At 42.8% G+C, this 17,257-nt stretch overlaps 2 protein-coding genes across 9 annotated transcripts in view; one reads left to right on the top strand and one right to left on the bottom strand.

The window, feature by feature from the left end:
• The window catches only part of arhgef3 (Rho guanine nucleotide exchange factor (GEF) 3), a 310,123-nt gene that overhangs the window by 268,651 nt on the left and 24,215 nt on the right, over positions 1-17,257 (top strand). For 5 of the 6 annotated variants that reach the window (XM_048547753.2, XM_048547754.2, XM_059649896.1 and 2 more), the window contains 2 exons: positions 10,135-10,242; positions 15,399-15,569. In XM_048547753.2, coding sequence (XP_048403710.1) covers positions 10,135-10,242; positions 15,399-15,569 — 279 coding nt within the window. Of the gene's footprint in view, positions 1-9,043; positions 9,689-10,134; positions 10,243-15,398; positions 15,570-17,257 lie in introns of those variants that run through there. The other variant, XM_048547757.2, reaches the window with a different exon arrangement.
• Positions 12,814-17,257, bottom strand: part of LOC132210258 (uncharacterized) — a 36,726-nt gene continuing 32,282 nt past the window's right edge. For all 3 annotated transcript variants that reach the window (XR_009446497.1, XR_009446498.1, XM_059649897.1), the window contains one exon: positions 12,814-15,546. Coding sequence is in view for 1 of the 3 variants with exons in the window: in XM_059649897.1 (XP_059505880.1) it covers positions 15,533-15,546 (14 nt within the window). In the remaining 2 variants the exon portion in view is untranslated. The remainder of the gene's footprint in view (positions 15,547-17,257) is intronic.

The raw sequence follows: 17,257 nt of genomic DNA, 5'->3' as shown, positions 1-17,257 counted from the left end.
ACCGAGGATTCGCGTGCTCCATTGTCGACAGGGCCCTCAATCGGGTCCGACCTATCTCCTGTGCTTCTGCCCTCACCCCTTCTCTTCCCCCTCCTGCAACGGCGATAGGGCTCCCCTTATCCTCTCCTACCATCCCACCAACATCTACATCCAGAAGATCATCAGACACCACTTCCGCCACCTCCAGCAAGATGCCACCACCAGTCACACATTCCTTTCCCCTCTCTTGTCCGCCTTCCGCAGGGACCATTCCCTCCAGGACACCCTGGTCCATACTTCCTTCACCCCCAACACCTCCCCACAGCCCTACGGCATTTTCCTCTGTAACTGGAAAAAGTGCAGCACTTGCCCATTTACCTCCTTTCCCGCCCCCCCCCTCACTATCCAAGGGCCCAAACATACCTTCCAGGTGGAGCAACACTTCACCTGCAAGAATCTAGTCTACTGCATTCGCTGTTCACAATGTGGTCTCCTCTACATTGGGGAAATGAAGCATAGACTTGGCGACCACTTTGCAAAACATCTATGTTCTGCTCGCAAAAAAGACCCTGAACTACCCCGCCCACGGTCGACGCCGACGGAACCCCGCCCACGGCCGACGGAACCCCGCCCACGGCCGACGGAACCCCGCCCACGGCCGACGGAACCCCGCCCACGGCCGACGACCTCATCGCTCCGCCCACAACCTCCACAGCCTGCAACCCCAGAGAAGACAGCCACACTGAGCCCTGCCGCATCTTCACCATCCCCCCAGACCTCCCACTGACTGAGGACGAACGGTCAGTCCTGAGCAAGGGGCTCACCTTTGTCCCCCTACAACCACACATCAACGAATACCAGTCACGTTTGGACATAGAGCAGTTTTTCCGCCGTCTTCGCCTCCATGCCTACTTCTTCAACCGGGAACCCAACCCTCCTTCCACTGACCCCTTCACCCGCTTCCAACACAAGTCCTCCTCCTGGACACCACCCCCAGGCCTCCTACCCTCCCTCGACCTCTTCATCTCCAACTGCCGTCGAGACATCAACCGCCTCAACCTCTCCACCCCTCTCACCCACTCCAACCTCTCCCCCGCAGAACGGGCAGCCCTCCGCTCCCTCCGCTCCAACCCCAACCTCACCATCAAACCCGCAGACAAGGGTGGCGCAGTGGTAGTATGGCGCACTGACCTCTACATCGCCGAGGCCAGACGCCAACTCTCCGACACCACCTCCTACCGCCTCCTCGATCATGACCCCACACCCGAGCACCAAACCATCATCTCCAACACCATTCATGACCTCATCACCTCAGGGGACCTCCCACCCACAGCCTCCAACCTCATTGTTCCCCAACCCCGCACGGCCCGTTTCTATCTCCTTCCCAAAATCCACAAACCTGCCTGCCCTGGTCGACCCAGCGTCTCAGCCTGCTCCTGCCCCACCGAACTCATCTCCACCTATCTGGACTCCATTTTCTCCCCTTTGGTCCAGGAACTCCCCACCTATGTCCATGACACCACCCACGCCCTCCACCTCCTCCAGGACTTCCAATTCCCTGGCCCCCAACACCTCATATTCACCATGGACATCCAGTCCCTGTACACCTGCATTCCGCATGGAGATGGCCTCAAGGCCCTCCGCTTCTTCCTGTCCCGCAGGCCCGACCAGGCCCCCTCCACCGACACTCTCATCCGCCTAGCTGAACTTGTCCTCACACTCAACAACTTCTCTTTTGACTCCTCCCACTTCCTACAGACTAAGTGGGTGGCCATGGGCACCCGCATGGGCCCCAGCTATGCCTGCCTCTTTGTAGGTTACGTGGAACAGTCCCTCTTCCGCACCTACACAGGCCCCAAACCCCACCTCTTCCTCCGGTACATTGATGACTGTATCGGCGCTGCCTCTTGCTCCCCAGAGGAGCTCGAACAGTTCATCCACTTCACCAACACCTTCCACCCCAACCATCAGTTCACCTGGGCCATCTCCAGCACATCCCTCACCTTCCTGGACCTCTCAGTCTCCATCTCAGGCAACCAGCTTGTAACTGATGTCCATTTCAAGCCCACCGACTCCCACAGCTACCTAGAATACACCTCCTCCCACCCACCCTCCTGCAAAAATTCCATCCCCTATTCCCAATTCCTCCGCCTCCGCCGCATCTGCTCCCACGATAAGACATTCCACTCCCGCACATCCCAGATGTCCAAGTTCTTTAAGGACCGCAACTTTCCCCCCACGGTGATTGAGAACGCCCTTGACCGCGTCTCCCGCATTTCCCGCGACACATCCCTCACACCCCGCCCCCGCCACAACCGCCCCAAGAGGATCTCCCTCGTTCTCGCACACCACCCTACCAACCTCCGGATACAATGCATTATCCTCCGACACTTCCGCCATTTACAATCCGACCCCACCACCCAAGACATTTTTCCATCCCCTCCCCTGTCTGCTTTTCGGAGAGACCACTCTCTCCGTGACTCCCTTGTTCGCTCCACACTGCCCTCCAACCCCACCACACCCGGCACCTTCCCCTGCAACCGCAGGAAATGCTACACTTGTCCCCACACCTCCTCCCTCACCCCCATCCCAGGCCCCAAGATGACATTCCACATTAAGCAGAGGTTCACCTGCACATCTGCCAATGTGGTATACTGCATCCACTGTACCCGGTGCGGCTTCCTCTACATTGGGGAAACCAAGCGGAGGCTTGGGGACCGCTTTGCAGAACACCTCCGCTCAGTTCGCAACAAACAACTGCACCTCCCAGTCGCAAACCATTTCCACTCCCCCTCCCATTCTCTTGATGACATGTCCATCATGGGCCTCCTGCACTGCCACAATGATGCCACCCGAAGGTTGCAGGAACAGCAACTCATATTCCGCCTGGGAACCCTGCAGCCATATGGTATCAATGTGGACTTCACCAGTTTCAAAATCTCCCCTTCCCCTACTGCATCCCTAAACCAGCCCAGTGCATCCCCTCCCCCCACTGCACCACACAACCAGCTCAGCTCTTCCCCCCCACCCACTGCATCCCAAAACCAGTCCAACCTGTCTCTTCCTCCCTAACCGGTTCTTCCTCTCACCCATCCCTTCCTCCCACCCCAAGCCGCACCCCCAGCTACCTACTAACCTCATCCCACCTCCTTGACCTGTCCGTCTTCCCTGGACTGACCTATCCCCTCCCTACCTCCCCACCTACACCCGCTCCACCTATCTTCTTTACTCTCCATCTTCGGTCCGCCTCCCCCTCTCTCCCTATTTATTCCAGTTCCCTCCCCCCATCCCCCTCTCTGATGAAGGGTCTAGGCCCGAAACGTCAGCTTTTGTGCTCCTGAGATGCTGCTTGGCCTGCTGTGTTCATCCAGCCTCACATTTTATTATCTTGGAATCTCCAGCATCTGCAGTTCCCATTATCCCTGAACTACCTGTTGCCTGCCACCTCAATGCCCCACCCTGCTCCCTGGCCAACATCTCTGTCTCCGGCTTACTGCAGTGTTCCAGTGAAGCCCAACGCATGCTAGAGGAACAACACCTCATTTTCCACTTGGGGACTTTACAATCTTCCGGACTCAATATTGAGTTCAATAATTTTTTGGCCTAAACTCTCCCATGTCCCAGCCACCCCTCCCCACACATCAGGCCTTGTTACCACATAGCTTGCCTCTTCATTCAGCCCTGTTGTTAGTCACTAGCAGTCCCCATTAACCACTATTCACCCTCCCAGCCTGATCATTAGCAACTACTTTGTCTGTTCAACTGTCTTTCTCTCTCTCTCTCTCTCTCTCTCTCTCTTTGGGCTTTATCCTATTGTTTACTCCCTACTCCACCCACCTCCCTACTTTCTGCATATAAACTGACGTTTTTCCAGCCTCCATCGGTTCTGAGGAAGGGTAACTGGACGCAAAATGTTAGCTGTGTTTTCTCCTCCACAGATACTGTGCAACCTGGTGAGCTTTTCCAGCAACTTTGTTTTTTTCTTGAATGTGTTGCCTCCTACTTGTCAGCAGATTTTGGATCCAGTTTGGCAACTTGCCCTTGATCCCATGGGTGCTTACCTTTTGGACAAACTTTCCATGTGAGACTTTGCCAAAGGTCCATGAAAAGCACATCAGCTGCACTACCTTCATCAGTATGTTTAGTCACCTTTTCAAAAACATGATCAGATTCAAGAACAGTTTTTTTTTCTCTGCTGTTATTAGACTTCTGAACAGACCTGTCAAATATTAATATTAATCTGTCTCTCTCTGCCTCTATACCTTCTCTGTGACTGTAACACTGTATTCACAGGTAGTAACACTCAGTTCTGCTACCCCGATCCTTTTTATATGTTAAGACCTGCCTGTATAGCATGCAGAACAACACTATTCATTGTATGTTGGTACATGTGACGACAATAAATCAGACTTAAGTTCAGACAGATAGGATCTCCCTCTAACAAATCCATGCTGACTATTCTTAGTCAATCTCTGCCTTTCAAGTATTGCTGTCCTTCTGAATTTTTTCTCATAATTTTACTCCCACTGTCAAACTGGTCTGTAATTATCTGGTGTATCCATGCTGCCTTCCTTGAACAAAGGAACCACTTTAGCTATCCACTAGTCATCAGGCACTTCACATGCGGCCAGTGAAATATTACATATTTTCAGTCTCTGTCCATCTGCTAAAGCCTCCATCCTTGGCCTTGTCATCTTGAGACTTACAACTCAATAGCCTCCCAGCATTTGAAAAATAATGTTAATTCAAAACTACTCCATAAGTTTGGTCACCTGTCAGTTGTTGGTTTACATCAGGTCCCAGGCAGTTGAGATGTCCAATTGGAAATTCACTCCCTAAACTCAACCCACTGTCTTTTTAAAAGGCTTTCCTCCATTTGATAAGCCTCTCTTTCTTACCAGTACCACCACCTTTCTTATTTTGCCTATATTTGTCTAGATACACTTCCATAAAATATCTTGGAACATTTTCTATCTGACAGAGTTTTAAATACAAATTGTTAAAGCAAGATTCCAAGAAATAGGTCACTCTATGCTACCTGCTGTAATCCCTCACGTTTTTGTACGTAAACCTAAATGGTGAAGTTCAGTTGACTGTGTAATGGTAGAGGGCCTGTGAGAAAATCCGCGTCTGACATTTGCACGTGACCACTTACAATGAGTCATTGGATAGCAATTAGAAATGGCAACACCAGCTTTTTATTAATATCTTACCCTCCCCCACTTCTGGCTGGTGTGTTTAAGTTATTTGTAGCATTTTAACTGCTGCTTTGGCTGAGATCAGTTAATCTGAGAACATCTGATCTGTTTGGCTATGCCTTCCTTCTGGCTTTTTAGGAGTATGTTTTGGGCTTTACTGTAAATATTTAGTTGTTACTTCTTTAAAAGTGTTGGAGGAAATTTGCTGACAGGCTTCTTAAGGATTTTTTCCTGCTGATATCACAGGTACCTCGTAGAATAACGTTGATGCTTGAGACCTTATTAATCAGATCACCTTAGAACAAGAGTCGATCATTCAAAACTGCATGGTGGTTCGCTATTAAATTAGATTGTGGCTGATCTGTTTTTAGATGTTCGTTTATCTGTCTTCTGTTTAATATTCTTTGATGCAATTGCCCAACAAAAATCTGATGCCATATGTTTGAAAATTGCAGTTGACCCAGATATCACATTATCTGGCTTTGAAACTTCTACTATGTTTTAACTTAAAAATGCTTGTTGATTTTATCCTAAATAGCCCAGATATAATTTTAAAGTTATAGTTTATTGTTCTGGATTTCTGATCACCAAAGTAAGCTCTGAGAAGGAAAAAAAAATAAAACATGTGAATGACACATACCAGTCTGACTTATCTTACATACTTCAAAATGAGAGCCAAGGATACTTTTTATACTATTCTTGCCTTCTGTCTACCTATCAAATTATTTTAATCACCATGGCTGGATGCCCTAAATCTTCTCAACACAAAGTAATTCATGGTTTTACACTTGAATTTAAAATAACTCCTGTAGTACTGCTGTAAGCTTAGCAGTTAACTGCCAGTCATCACTAACTGGTGCAATCACAGCAGCAGTACCACTACCAATCAGAGTCACTTGAAGTTGATCGCCATTCTCCTCTTTTGTAGTATAAATGTAATTTTCCCTTAGCATTACTTGCTAATTATCCTGAAAAGTGCAAGATAAAAAGTTCTGACAAAAAAAGTCTTGTTTTAAGTAAAAGGCTTGAAAATATTCCAAAGTAACTTGAATTGCATCGGAATGTTTACCAGCATTTAAACCAATTTCACGATTGAAATAATAATGTAGGAATAATAAGCCGCACAGGTCATTCAGTTGAGTTATGTGATCTTTAAGAACCAACTGTTGGTCTTGCTGTTCCTCAGTACATACCTTTCATTTGTGTTTGTGATTTCATTAAAATATAAAAGACTGACGGAAGAGATGGTAGAAGACTGCTTCTCCTCACACTGGAGTGTAGAGCTAAGGATCATCATCTCAGAATAAGGTTTATCGATTTAGGATTGAGAAGAAAATTTTGTCTTATAGTCTTTGGTATCTTTTGAAATTTTCTGCCCCAGAAGGCTGTGGATTCGAAGTTTTGGAGTCATACTGCATGGAAATAGCCCCTTTGGTCCAACCTGACCATTTTAAATTAGTCCTATCTGCCTGAGCTTGGCCCATATCCCTCCAAACCTTTCCTATTCATGAACTTATCCAAATGTCTTTTAAGCATTGTAATTGTACCTGCATCCAGCACTTCCTCTGGCAATTCAGTCCACACAAAAAAAGCATTATGTCAAAAAAGTTGGCCCTCGTGTCCTTTTAAGTCTTTCCCCTCGCACCTTTAAAAATGTGCCCCCTAGTTTTAAACTTCCCCACCCAAGAGAAAAGACCTTTGTCATTCACCTTACTGATGCCCGTCATAACTTTATTGAGGTTTATAAAATTATAATTAACTATACCGGAGGAAGAGGGAACTTTAGATTATTGAATAAGAATGAATCAACCAGTATGGTGAGTTCAGGAAGGTAGAGTGAAGGTCAAATGGAGGAGAAGGCTCGAAGGCCAAAATAGCCTACTTTTCCTCTGTTTATGCTTTTTTTAAAATATTTGTTACAAATTTGAACATGAGGCAGTAAAAGAACTCACCAATTTCTCTGCATGTCACTCATACATAACCTTTCAGAATTGCTGTGCATATTATCAGTTTTTTTTTTAACTTTTATAGTTACAAAACAATCCATTCTGGAGGGAATGGAAAATGATACAGTGGATCTTGACACATCGTGTCAGCTGATAGTGAAAATAACTCACTTAATCAAAACCTACTCAACAGTCAACACATTTGAAGTAGGGCTGTGTAATCAAGTACGATCATAGACCGGAAGACCGAATGACAAGGACGGAAGAGTAAAATCTTTCTGGAGGAGTTGAAAATTAACCAGAGGAACTGTATACGTTTTATTGTTTTCCCAATTCAAGATATAATACACATTTGTCAGTGAAGGCTAACTGGAAGTGTTGTAAGTTTGTAATTGAAGAATCTCAAATGATATCACAAACCTCAAGTGTTGGCTCAATTCTGTTGCAATTGTTACTGCACCCTACTGATTACATTACAGCTCTCAAATTAATGCCATATGAGGTTTTAAACCTGGTTATAACACTTCAAAGGAACCATATTTCAATGCATTTTTTTCTGGAGGAACAGTTATATATTTGATAATTGCTGGATGGAGTTTTCTTCAAGATTGTTTTGCTTAAACAAGACAAATGTCCACAGCAAAATGAGCCGATCAAGGTCTCCTAACAAAACGCAAATTAAAACAAAACTGGAGCTGAATTTTACCAACAATTCACTGAGTGTCAAATTTGAGAGTTTCATTGAAGCTTTCTCTGCAGCCTGCAAAGTCTATTCCTGGGCTGCAGCAGTGACTCCATCATGGGGAAACCAGATGAAACAGTATGATCTGTCACAAATTGCTTCAGAAACAGTCTTTCTACACTTGTGGGTTGAGGATTACGAGATCCCACGCAAGTCCACAGTAGCTCTGGCAGATTTTACAGTTCTGTGACGGTCTCCCTGGACATCCCAATCTGCAGTGACTGCTGTGATTTGCTGATCTGGAGCTAATAGCATCGACATTGATCAACTGTGGGCCCCCTGTACCAGAGCCACGTTATCCTTCAGCCATAACTTAGCAATGTGGAGACTTTTGGGTAGCTTTTGGATGTTGCTGCTAGCTGTGGGTTTGCTGGCATAGTTGTTCATTGCGCCATTCAGAACCTGGTTGCAGAATCAGACTTTTTTTTCCTTAATGTAAAGAATCACATTTTACCAAACTGGCCATTTTTTTTCCAATTGACTTGCCATTGCCCAGGTTTTACAGGGGTGAGAACATTCAGCCCATAAATTCATACTGAATAATCTACCTTGGACTCTTAGCCAAATTGCTTTTATAATAAAGACAGGGAAAGGATGCACATTTTGGAAAGTTATTCTTCTTTTCCTGAGTTTAAAGCACAACACAAGTGACATGCATCTCTTACTCTGATATGGTCAAATTATACTTAAACTGACCATCTCTCACCTCGTTTGAATGTAAGTTTGTAAATAAGTGGAATGTGCTGATCACTGACTTTGTGAGAAATGAGTCCGAACCATTTGCTTTGTCCAGGTTTGATTTTGTTTTGGATGATTGGTGTGAAAACCTGATTTATAAAAATATTAACAGCTTTGGATCCTGGGTAAAGAATAACATATGGGCAATTTAGAAGGCACTGCAGCTTAAGTAATTTTTTAAACTTACTGAAATTAAGTGATGATAACCAAGCCTCTCAGTCTTGAGTATTAAAACTCCTCCATTGCAGGTGCACAGAAATCTGAAAGCCTGACTGTTAGCTGCTGCTCAGTCAGCTAAGAGTGTAAGTTGTTAAGCAAGGTGTTTCTCCATAGGCAGACTATTCAGCAGCTTGAATAGAAGGTTTGATCAGAATATGAATGCAACTGCATTGACGTCAGAAGGCCTCAGAGTGCTGATATCAAGGAGAAGGTAATTGAGGACGAGGCTTTGAGAGATGCTGAAGCAACTGAGAGCCAGTAAAAGCAGGTGCATTGTGTAAGGTAACTGTTTTGACCAAAGGATATATGCCAGGATTTTCTGGTTTCTTTGTTAAAAACGACTCTGCTGATGAACACTTGTTAGTTAGATTATGGTGCCTTTTTGAAGTTCAAAGGTACAACTGTCACGCTTAAAAATGTAAGCAGCTTTTCACTAGCTTCTCCAGTATGATGGAAAGAGGAGTGTTTACTGATCCTGCAGACATCGTAAGACTGATACAGATGGTCCCGAGAGGGGTGACAGAAGAGATGCACGTTGTTGGAATGTTATAAAATCAGCTGCATTGTGCTGTGTTGATCGCTACCTAATTGAGGATGCTACAGCATGCTGACAAACGTGGGACTGCAATCAGAAAATGATTCTTCTAGAAGGACTGCTTGCATGCACTGAAATCCCAAAGCATCTGCAGAAATTTGCTTCACAGGTCTGAGGAGCAGAAGCAGGAATTTTCTGTGTGTTTTGATTCAGATACGGAGATGTTCATTGTGGGGTACTTTATGGAGGTTTTTGCAAGTAATTTCCTAGGAATTTGTCTACTGGACCCGTGTCTACTACAGTTTAGGGAATGGAGATTAAAAAATACAAGGTACATTTCCATTCAATTGGGAGAAATTAACCTCCTTGAATCGCATGCAGCTTTCCTCCATTTGCAGCTTGATGCATTTTTAAATAATGTCTGTTAAATTAGCATATTTATGTATATTTCTACAAGTGTGACATTTTTGCCTGATTAAAATATGAAATGCACAGCAGAGGTGTTTGTCTTCCAGATTGCTACTTATTGATTAGTGTAAATATACTCCAGGGACTTGGCACATAATTATGTGAATATGAATCTTCCAATGTAATATTATCATGTGCAAGGATAAAAGATGCAGTCTGTGACTAGTCATAAGAATCAATAAATATCTTGTCTGTTCAGCCACACCGGTGCAGGTAACATTGTGCTTGGTTTAGTCCAACAATTCATCAACTGGAACAAATGCAGTTTTATTTTAGCTTATTGTCACCACTTTTTTGTTTTGATTTTAGGAGCCCAGTAACAAACGGGTGAAACCACTTTCCAGAGTCACATCTTTAGCGAATCTCATTCCTCCAGTGAAAGCCACACCTCTGAAACGATTCAGCCAGACATTACAGGTAAGATAGCCAATTAGGTTCATTATCAATGCAGCATGATGAGTGAGATATTATAAAGCTGCACACCAAGTTCAGTTGTTTTGCACTTACCACATCTGAATGCACTAATCTAGCAAAGAATGACATTCGTTTTCTTTCCAAACCAACTGTTTTCGGATCTGGTTTAGAATATATATCCAATTTTTCATTTATCAACTATATTTGGGACAGGATTTGCATTTCATTTAGAAGGGCAAAGACTGAGTGGGGATAGTTAATATGGCTTTGTGTGTGGGAAATTATGTCTCACTAATTTGAGTTTTTTGCAGAGGTGACAAAGAAAGCAGAGCAATCAACATTGTCAATATGGACTTCAGTAGAACGTTTGACAAGGTTCTGCATGGTAGACTGGTTAGTTGGGTTAGGCCACATGGAATCCGGAGGAACTAGCCAACTGGACACAAGGTGGCTTGAAGGTGGGAGACACAGGACAGTGGTAGGGGGTTGCTTTTCATGCCTCCAGACTGAATGTGAATATAGGAAGTACGGTTAGTAAGTTTGCAGATGACACCAAAATAGATGACACCACTTGACAATGAAGAAGATTATCTCCGAGTACAACGTGACTTTGATCAGATGAGTCAGTAGGTCGAGAATGGTGGATGGAGTTTAATTAAGATGAATGGTGAGGTTTTGCATTTTGGTAAGGCAAACCAATATTCAGTTAACGGTAGGGCCCTGGGCAGTGTTGCTGAACGAGGAAATCTAGGAGTGCAGCAGCATAGTTCCCTGAAAGTGGAGTCACAGGTAGATGGCATGGTAAAGGAGGTGTTTGGTATGCTTGCCTTCATTGGTCAGTGCATTGAATATGGAAGTTGGGAGGTCATGTTGCAGCTGTACAGGACGTTGGTTAGGCCACTTTTAGAATACTGTGTATATTTCTGGTTGCCCTTCTGTAGGAAGAATGTTGTTAAACTTGAATGGGTGCAGAAAAGATTTAGAAGAATTTTGCTGGCACTGAAGGTCTGAGTTATAGTGAGAGGCTGAATAGGCTGGGGCTTTTTTCCCCCTGGAGTGTCAGAGTCTGAGGGGTGACCTTATAGAAGTTTATAAAATCATGAGGGGCATGGATAGGGTGAATAACCAAGGTCTTATACCTGGGATGGTAGAGTCCAAAACTAGAGGCATAAGTTTAAGGTGAGAGGGGAAAGATTTAAAAAGGGCCTGAGGAGTTACTTTTTCCATTGTGGTGTGTGTATGGAACAAACTGCCAGAGGAATTAGCGGAGATAGGTACAATTACAACAATTAAAATACATCCGGATGGATGAAGAGTTTAGTGGGATATGGACTAAATGCTGTCAGGTGGTCAGATTGGGATATCTGGTCTGCATGGTTAAGTTGGACCGAAGGATCTCTTTCCATGCTGTATGACCCAATGATTCTGTACCTTTTTAGAAAATATGCCAGATCCCAGCTGATTAGGTAAAAATACAAATGAATAATTTTGAGTTGACACTCAAAGGAGCAAATTCCAGTGTCATTCTAAAAATGTTTTAATGTTAGAATGTAAAAAATACTTATTTTGGGTTCTCCCTTTTAAAGTAACTGAGGTTATTTAAGGCAATAAACCAAAAGAACTGCAGATGCTGGAATTATGAAACAATAACAGAAATCGAGGGAAATCTGAGGAGGTATGGCAACATCTGTGGAAAGAAATCAGAGCTAATGGTTTGGGACCAGTGACCCCTCCTTTAGGACTGATGGTAACTTGGAAAAGGTATCTTTTATACAGATGATGGGGTGGGGGGAATGGGGAGAGTAAATAATAGAACCCAAAGAGGTGGACAAAGGAGTAGACAAGGGAAGGAATCAAGACTATTTGCTGAACTATGTGGGACATTGAGGGGACCACTAAAATTGGTGGCACTGTGAGGAGGGGCACAAAATGTGCAAGGTTACCTTTGGTGACTTCTGTCCTGCTAAATATACACAAGTGAGGACTTGAACTGAGGAGAAAATGAGCTGCGACCTCCTCCCCCACACCACTTATTAAATTACTCTTGAACACTTGCTGTGTAGACTCTCAATTTAGTGAGGATTTCTGATTGCTGTGGAGTTGCTTGGCAGCATCAGTAGCAGGAAAAGAGGTTGGGTGGGGAGGAAACAGTTAGAAACCAATGTTGGAACTTTAATTTATGAAAACATTGGGCATTGTATTGTAACAAAATGTGGGTGTGAAATGTCAGCAGCAAATACTGGAAGTGCTCAGCAGTTGAAGTAATATCAGCTGAGACAAAATATCTGTTTCATTTCACTGCATTTTGGCAGAAGCATTACGGTTGTTTTCAAGTTACAATTAGATTGGATGGTCTGTTGTTGCTCAGAAACGGACATTATGTTGAGTGTAGCCATATACAAAATGCTGAACTACATCACACTACTGCTAATATATGTTTGAATTTTTTATTATACTAAAGGAAATCCAGTAATTAAAATATCTTTGCTTTGTAAGTCTTAAAGCTAGTCTTCCAATCATTACACAGTTAACAAATAATACTTGAAAATGCAAATCATAATACCAATCCCTGGCTCCCCGTACCAATTTTCCCTGAAGATGTCAATTCTTGGAGTTTGTACGGAATCAACATAAACTGTATTTTCAGTACTCTGTAACTCTTTCATGGAGCAGTCGATTTCTATTCGTATTTGCAACATCTCAGCATTCTTTAACAATGGTGCTAGGTCATTCACTTCCTTCCCAGATCTGTCTTACACTTCTTGGAAATTTAATTTAAAATGCTTTCAAACCATAGAAATAGAAATTTTCATTGTATATTAACTGTGAAGGCGCTTCACATGATGCAATTAGATGGGATTGCGAATTGTTAGTGTTAGCTATTGACATTGTTCACTGTACAGCAGGATCATCGACTTTCATGGAATTGTAACCTAGTTTGAGTCAGCGATTTCAAATGAGCAAGAAAATATAGCTGCAATGCATAGACCACATTAACCCTTGCTGGTTTGTCTCCAGGTGCAGAAGTGCAGCCAGGAAGTGATAAAGAATCTGTCCCATTGGTTGGAAGCAGAATAAGGGTCTGTTGTGTTTCTTTCTCTGCTGTGCTGCACATGTTGGAATAGTAATAGGCCTGGCCTGGAGACGTGGGGGAAGGGAGGTTACTAATTTACTTCGGTCAGTGTTTGATCCAGAAGGTAGGGAAGTAGCGTGACTGCACTGAGATTCTTGCATTCCCTGGGGGTGATAAATCTCTTCCCAGAATTTGTGTGTGAAAAGTTTCTGATATTTCTGAGAAAGAGCTGCATTAGTTCCAGTGTGCTGAGCGTGAAAGCAATTTATGCTTTGGCTAGACTTAAGCTGTGCCTAGCACTCTGTCTACTGCTACAAGTATATTTGTACAGCTGCTGTGAGACTTTATTACTTGCAGCACTTAACCTGCAGAAACGTAAAGACTGTTGTCAATTGCAAATATTTCTGATTTCCCTTGGAGGGTCAAACTCAGAAGTAATAGGAATAAACTACACTATTATTCACCAATTTTGTGGAAAAATAAAGCTAAAAGGCCGTGGAAATTGTAGACTAGATTTCAATTTCAGATCCTGCTTACTGTAATAAAAAGTGGAAGTGATGGCAGTTACTGAGCCTGTATTTCCTCTTATCAATAAATTGCGATAAAATACAGTGAGAGAGAATCAGTTCGTATCTCGGTCTGTACTCGCACCAAGTTTCAAAAGTATGTATTCTGCAGTTTAGCTCCTGTCTTTAATAGCTTGCATATGACAGGGTAGCAGAAGTCTGACTAATACTAAGAAGTCTTTCCAAGTTTCCACTGATTACAGTTTAACTTCATGCCTTTATTGCTGGTAAACATAAAACTGTGTCTAACTAAACGTCCTTTCAAATAATAATCTTGAGGCAGTTTAGTCGAGGTGAATGTGCTTGTCAATGGATTTAAGATGCTGCTCCTCACACAATAACAATGACATATTGCTAGTCACGTGCAAGGCATAACCCTAAAATGAGTAAAACTAAGCTACAGTGCTGACAACTAGTGCTGCTCTTTTAGAACCTCCTAGTGGGTTGGTCATTAAGGTCAATGAGAGAAGCACAGGAGTAAAGCTGACTGGAACCTTGTTCCATATGGTGTTTTGCAAGGAATGGAATGGAGGGTAAAAAGTGTTCAGTTAGTAGTGTTAACAAAAGTTTATTATAAAACCTGAATGTAATTACTTAGAAAATCATAATAGGAGATGAAAAGAAAGTATGTTTGACCTTTTATCATCTATTGATGAACGTACAATTTATTCACAAGAAATTATTGGAATTTTATTTTGTTTATTCTCAACACTTAAATTTAATCTCATTGAAGCACGTCAGTGAGTCAGAGTTATGTCACGTTATTGTGAGCTTTATGAAGACTTTCTGAGATAGGCAAATTGTCCTGCAGAGTTTTGATTTAACATTGTTCATTCAGCACCATTCATTCACAGTCTCCTGAGACTGCATTTACAGCACAGCCTGTCACCAACTGGGGCTTCTTGCATTTGTTGGCCCAAAGGGAGTCAGCTTCTAACTCTGAATTTATATTGTCGCTTCTTAGAAATAAGAAGAAAGAAAAGTTGAGTTGCGGTTTCAGAATAAATGCAACTTAAGTATTTGTGGTTTCAAATATACATAGCGTCTTACAAAGTCAAGGTTTAACATGAATGGAAGACAACCATGGCCAAAGGTTTTAACTTATACATGCAGCCAAGGTTCTACATTACTTGAGTATCTGCATTTGCTTTGTATTGTGTTGAAAAGCAGTTTTACCACATTTTTACATATTAAACAACTACAGCTGAACAAAACCTGTCTTAACATTTCTAACCGACTGCCAGAATCACCATCCATACCACAGGGCCAGTCATTATTGCAATACATTGTAAAGTAGGTCTGTTTCATTCACCTGCCAAGTTTGTGAATAAAGGTACGCTTTAAATTGAAACTGTCAAATTGCAACTCTTCTGGAGGGTTGCATTTTGTAAAATAGTTTTCCATTACAGTGACATTTCCATCGAGTCATTCAGTTACACTCATCCCACTTTAGTTGTTAGTATTTCAGTGTTTTAGTGGTACTAGTCTGTAGCCAATTCTTTTCTCCTTCTTTGTTTCAGCGTTCCATTAGCTTTCGAAGTGATAGCCGACCTGAAATTTTTACCCCAAGACCCTCTTCTAGACATGGGCCCCCTGCTATTGCAAAGCGTCGAGATAGTAAACTCTGGAGTGAAACGTTTGATGTTCGTGTCAATCAAATGCTCACAGCTAAGGAAATCAAAAGACAAGAGGTAAAAGTGCAAACGCCTTTATGCTTTCACCAATAAAATAATGCACCAGTTTTAATCAATGACAGGTTTCTTTTCTAGTTGTGACTAAACCTGGCTTGGAAATGTGGTTTTCTTACCCCAACCATTCACAAGTTTTTCTTTGTAGATTAGAATGAGAATGTATGCAACTTGAACTGCAGCTTTTTCTTGTTGCAGAGATAAACTGAAAAGATAATCTTAAATTGTTCTCCTGACAGTTAAGAAATCTGACATTTGTTTTGCTTAACTGCTCAGTTGTAAATGTGATACGTTATTTGGTGATAAAGTTGACATTTAAAATAACTAAATTCTATTGCAAAGTCTGATGAATGTAATTGGTTTGAAAATTGCAAGATTCAAGTCTTTTGTTATCATGAGCAACAACAATTCCCTAATAACAGTATTATGGCTGTTCCAGGAACTATTATGTATAACTTAAATAACAACCATTTGTGCATAGTTGGAAATAGCTGTTTTTATAGCAACCTTTGAGTAAAAGGAACACTCCAACTTATAATAATGTTGTCATATTCTTTTGCACGTGAGAAACTCAACATAGGAACAAGAGTAGTGTGGTGTGGAGCTGGAAGAACACAGCAGGTAAGGCAGCATCAGAGGAGCAGGAAAGCTGACATTTCGGATCCAGACCCGAAATGTCAGCTTTCCTGCTCCTTTGATGCTGCCTGGCCTGCTGTGTCCCTTCAGTTCCATACTGTGTTATCTCTGACTCAGCAAAGTAGTTCTTATTATCTCTCTATAGGAACAAGAGTAGGCCACTTTGTTCTTTTGAGCCTGTTCTGCCTTTCAGTAAGATCATGGCTAACCTGAGTATATCCTCAATGCTAATTTCCTCCATATGCCCAATAATCCTTCGTCCCCTTGGTGATCAAGACTGTGATCTACGAATCTACCTTTAATATATTTAAAGACTGTGTGTGTCCACTGCCTTTTGAGGAAGGGGATTCCAAAGACACTCAGCCCCCTGAGAGGGAAAAATGTTTCCTCATCCATATTTTAAATGGGTGATCTCTTATTTTGAATCAGCGACTCCTCATTCTAATTTGCTCACACGGAAACATCCTTTTCACATCCACCGGGTCAAGACCCCTCAGGATCTTTTATGTTTCAATTAAGTCACGTCCAATTCTTATAAACTCCAGGAGATACAGGCCAAGTCTGTCTAGCTTTTCATGTCAAGGCCATCCACTCATTCCAGGTATTAGTCTAGTAAATCATCTCTGAGCTGCTTCCAATGCATTAACATCCTTTCATACTTAAGGTAACCAGTACTGTACACAATACTCCAGATGCAGTCTCTCTAGTGTCATTGTCTAATTAAAGCATAACCTCACTACTCTTGCTTTGAATTACCCTTGCAATAAACATAAGTCTATTAACTTTTCTTGTTACTTGCTGTACCTGCAATCCAGCCACAAGGATACCTAGGTTTCTCTGCATCTCAGAGCTCTGCAATGTCTGAGCATTTAGACAATATGCTTTTCTAATCTTTCTGCCATAATGCACAGTCTGTCACTTTCCCACATTCTACTCCATTTGCCAGATCTTTGCCCACTCACTTTACCTATCCATAATCCCTGTGTGGCTCCTTATGTCCACTTCAAACCCACTTTCCTAACTGTCTTTGTCTCATCAAATCCCAGGCCTTAGTC

Source organism: Stegostoma tigrinum, chromosome 11 (assembly GCF_030684315.1).
Source record: "Stegostoma tigrinum isolate sSteTig4 chromosome 11, sSteTig4.hap1, whole genome shotgun sequence".
Taxonomy (NCBI): domain Eukaryota; kingdom Metazoa; phylum Chordata; class Chondrichthyes; order Orectolobiformes; family Stegostomatidae; genus Stegostoma; species Stegostoma tigrinum.
Note: the sequence above shows the minus strand (reverse complement) of the source record. Positions and strands in the feature narration are given on the sequence as shown.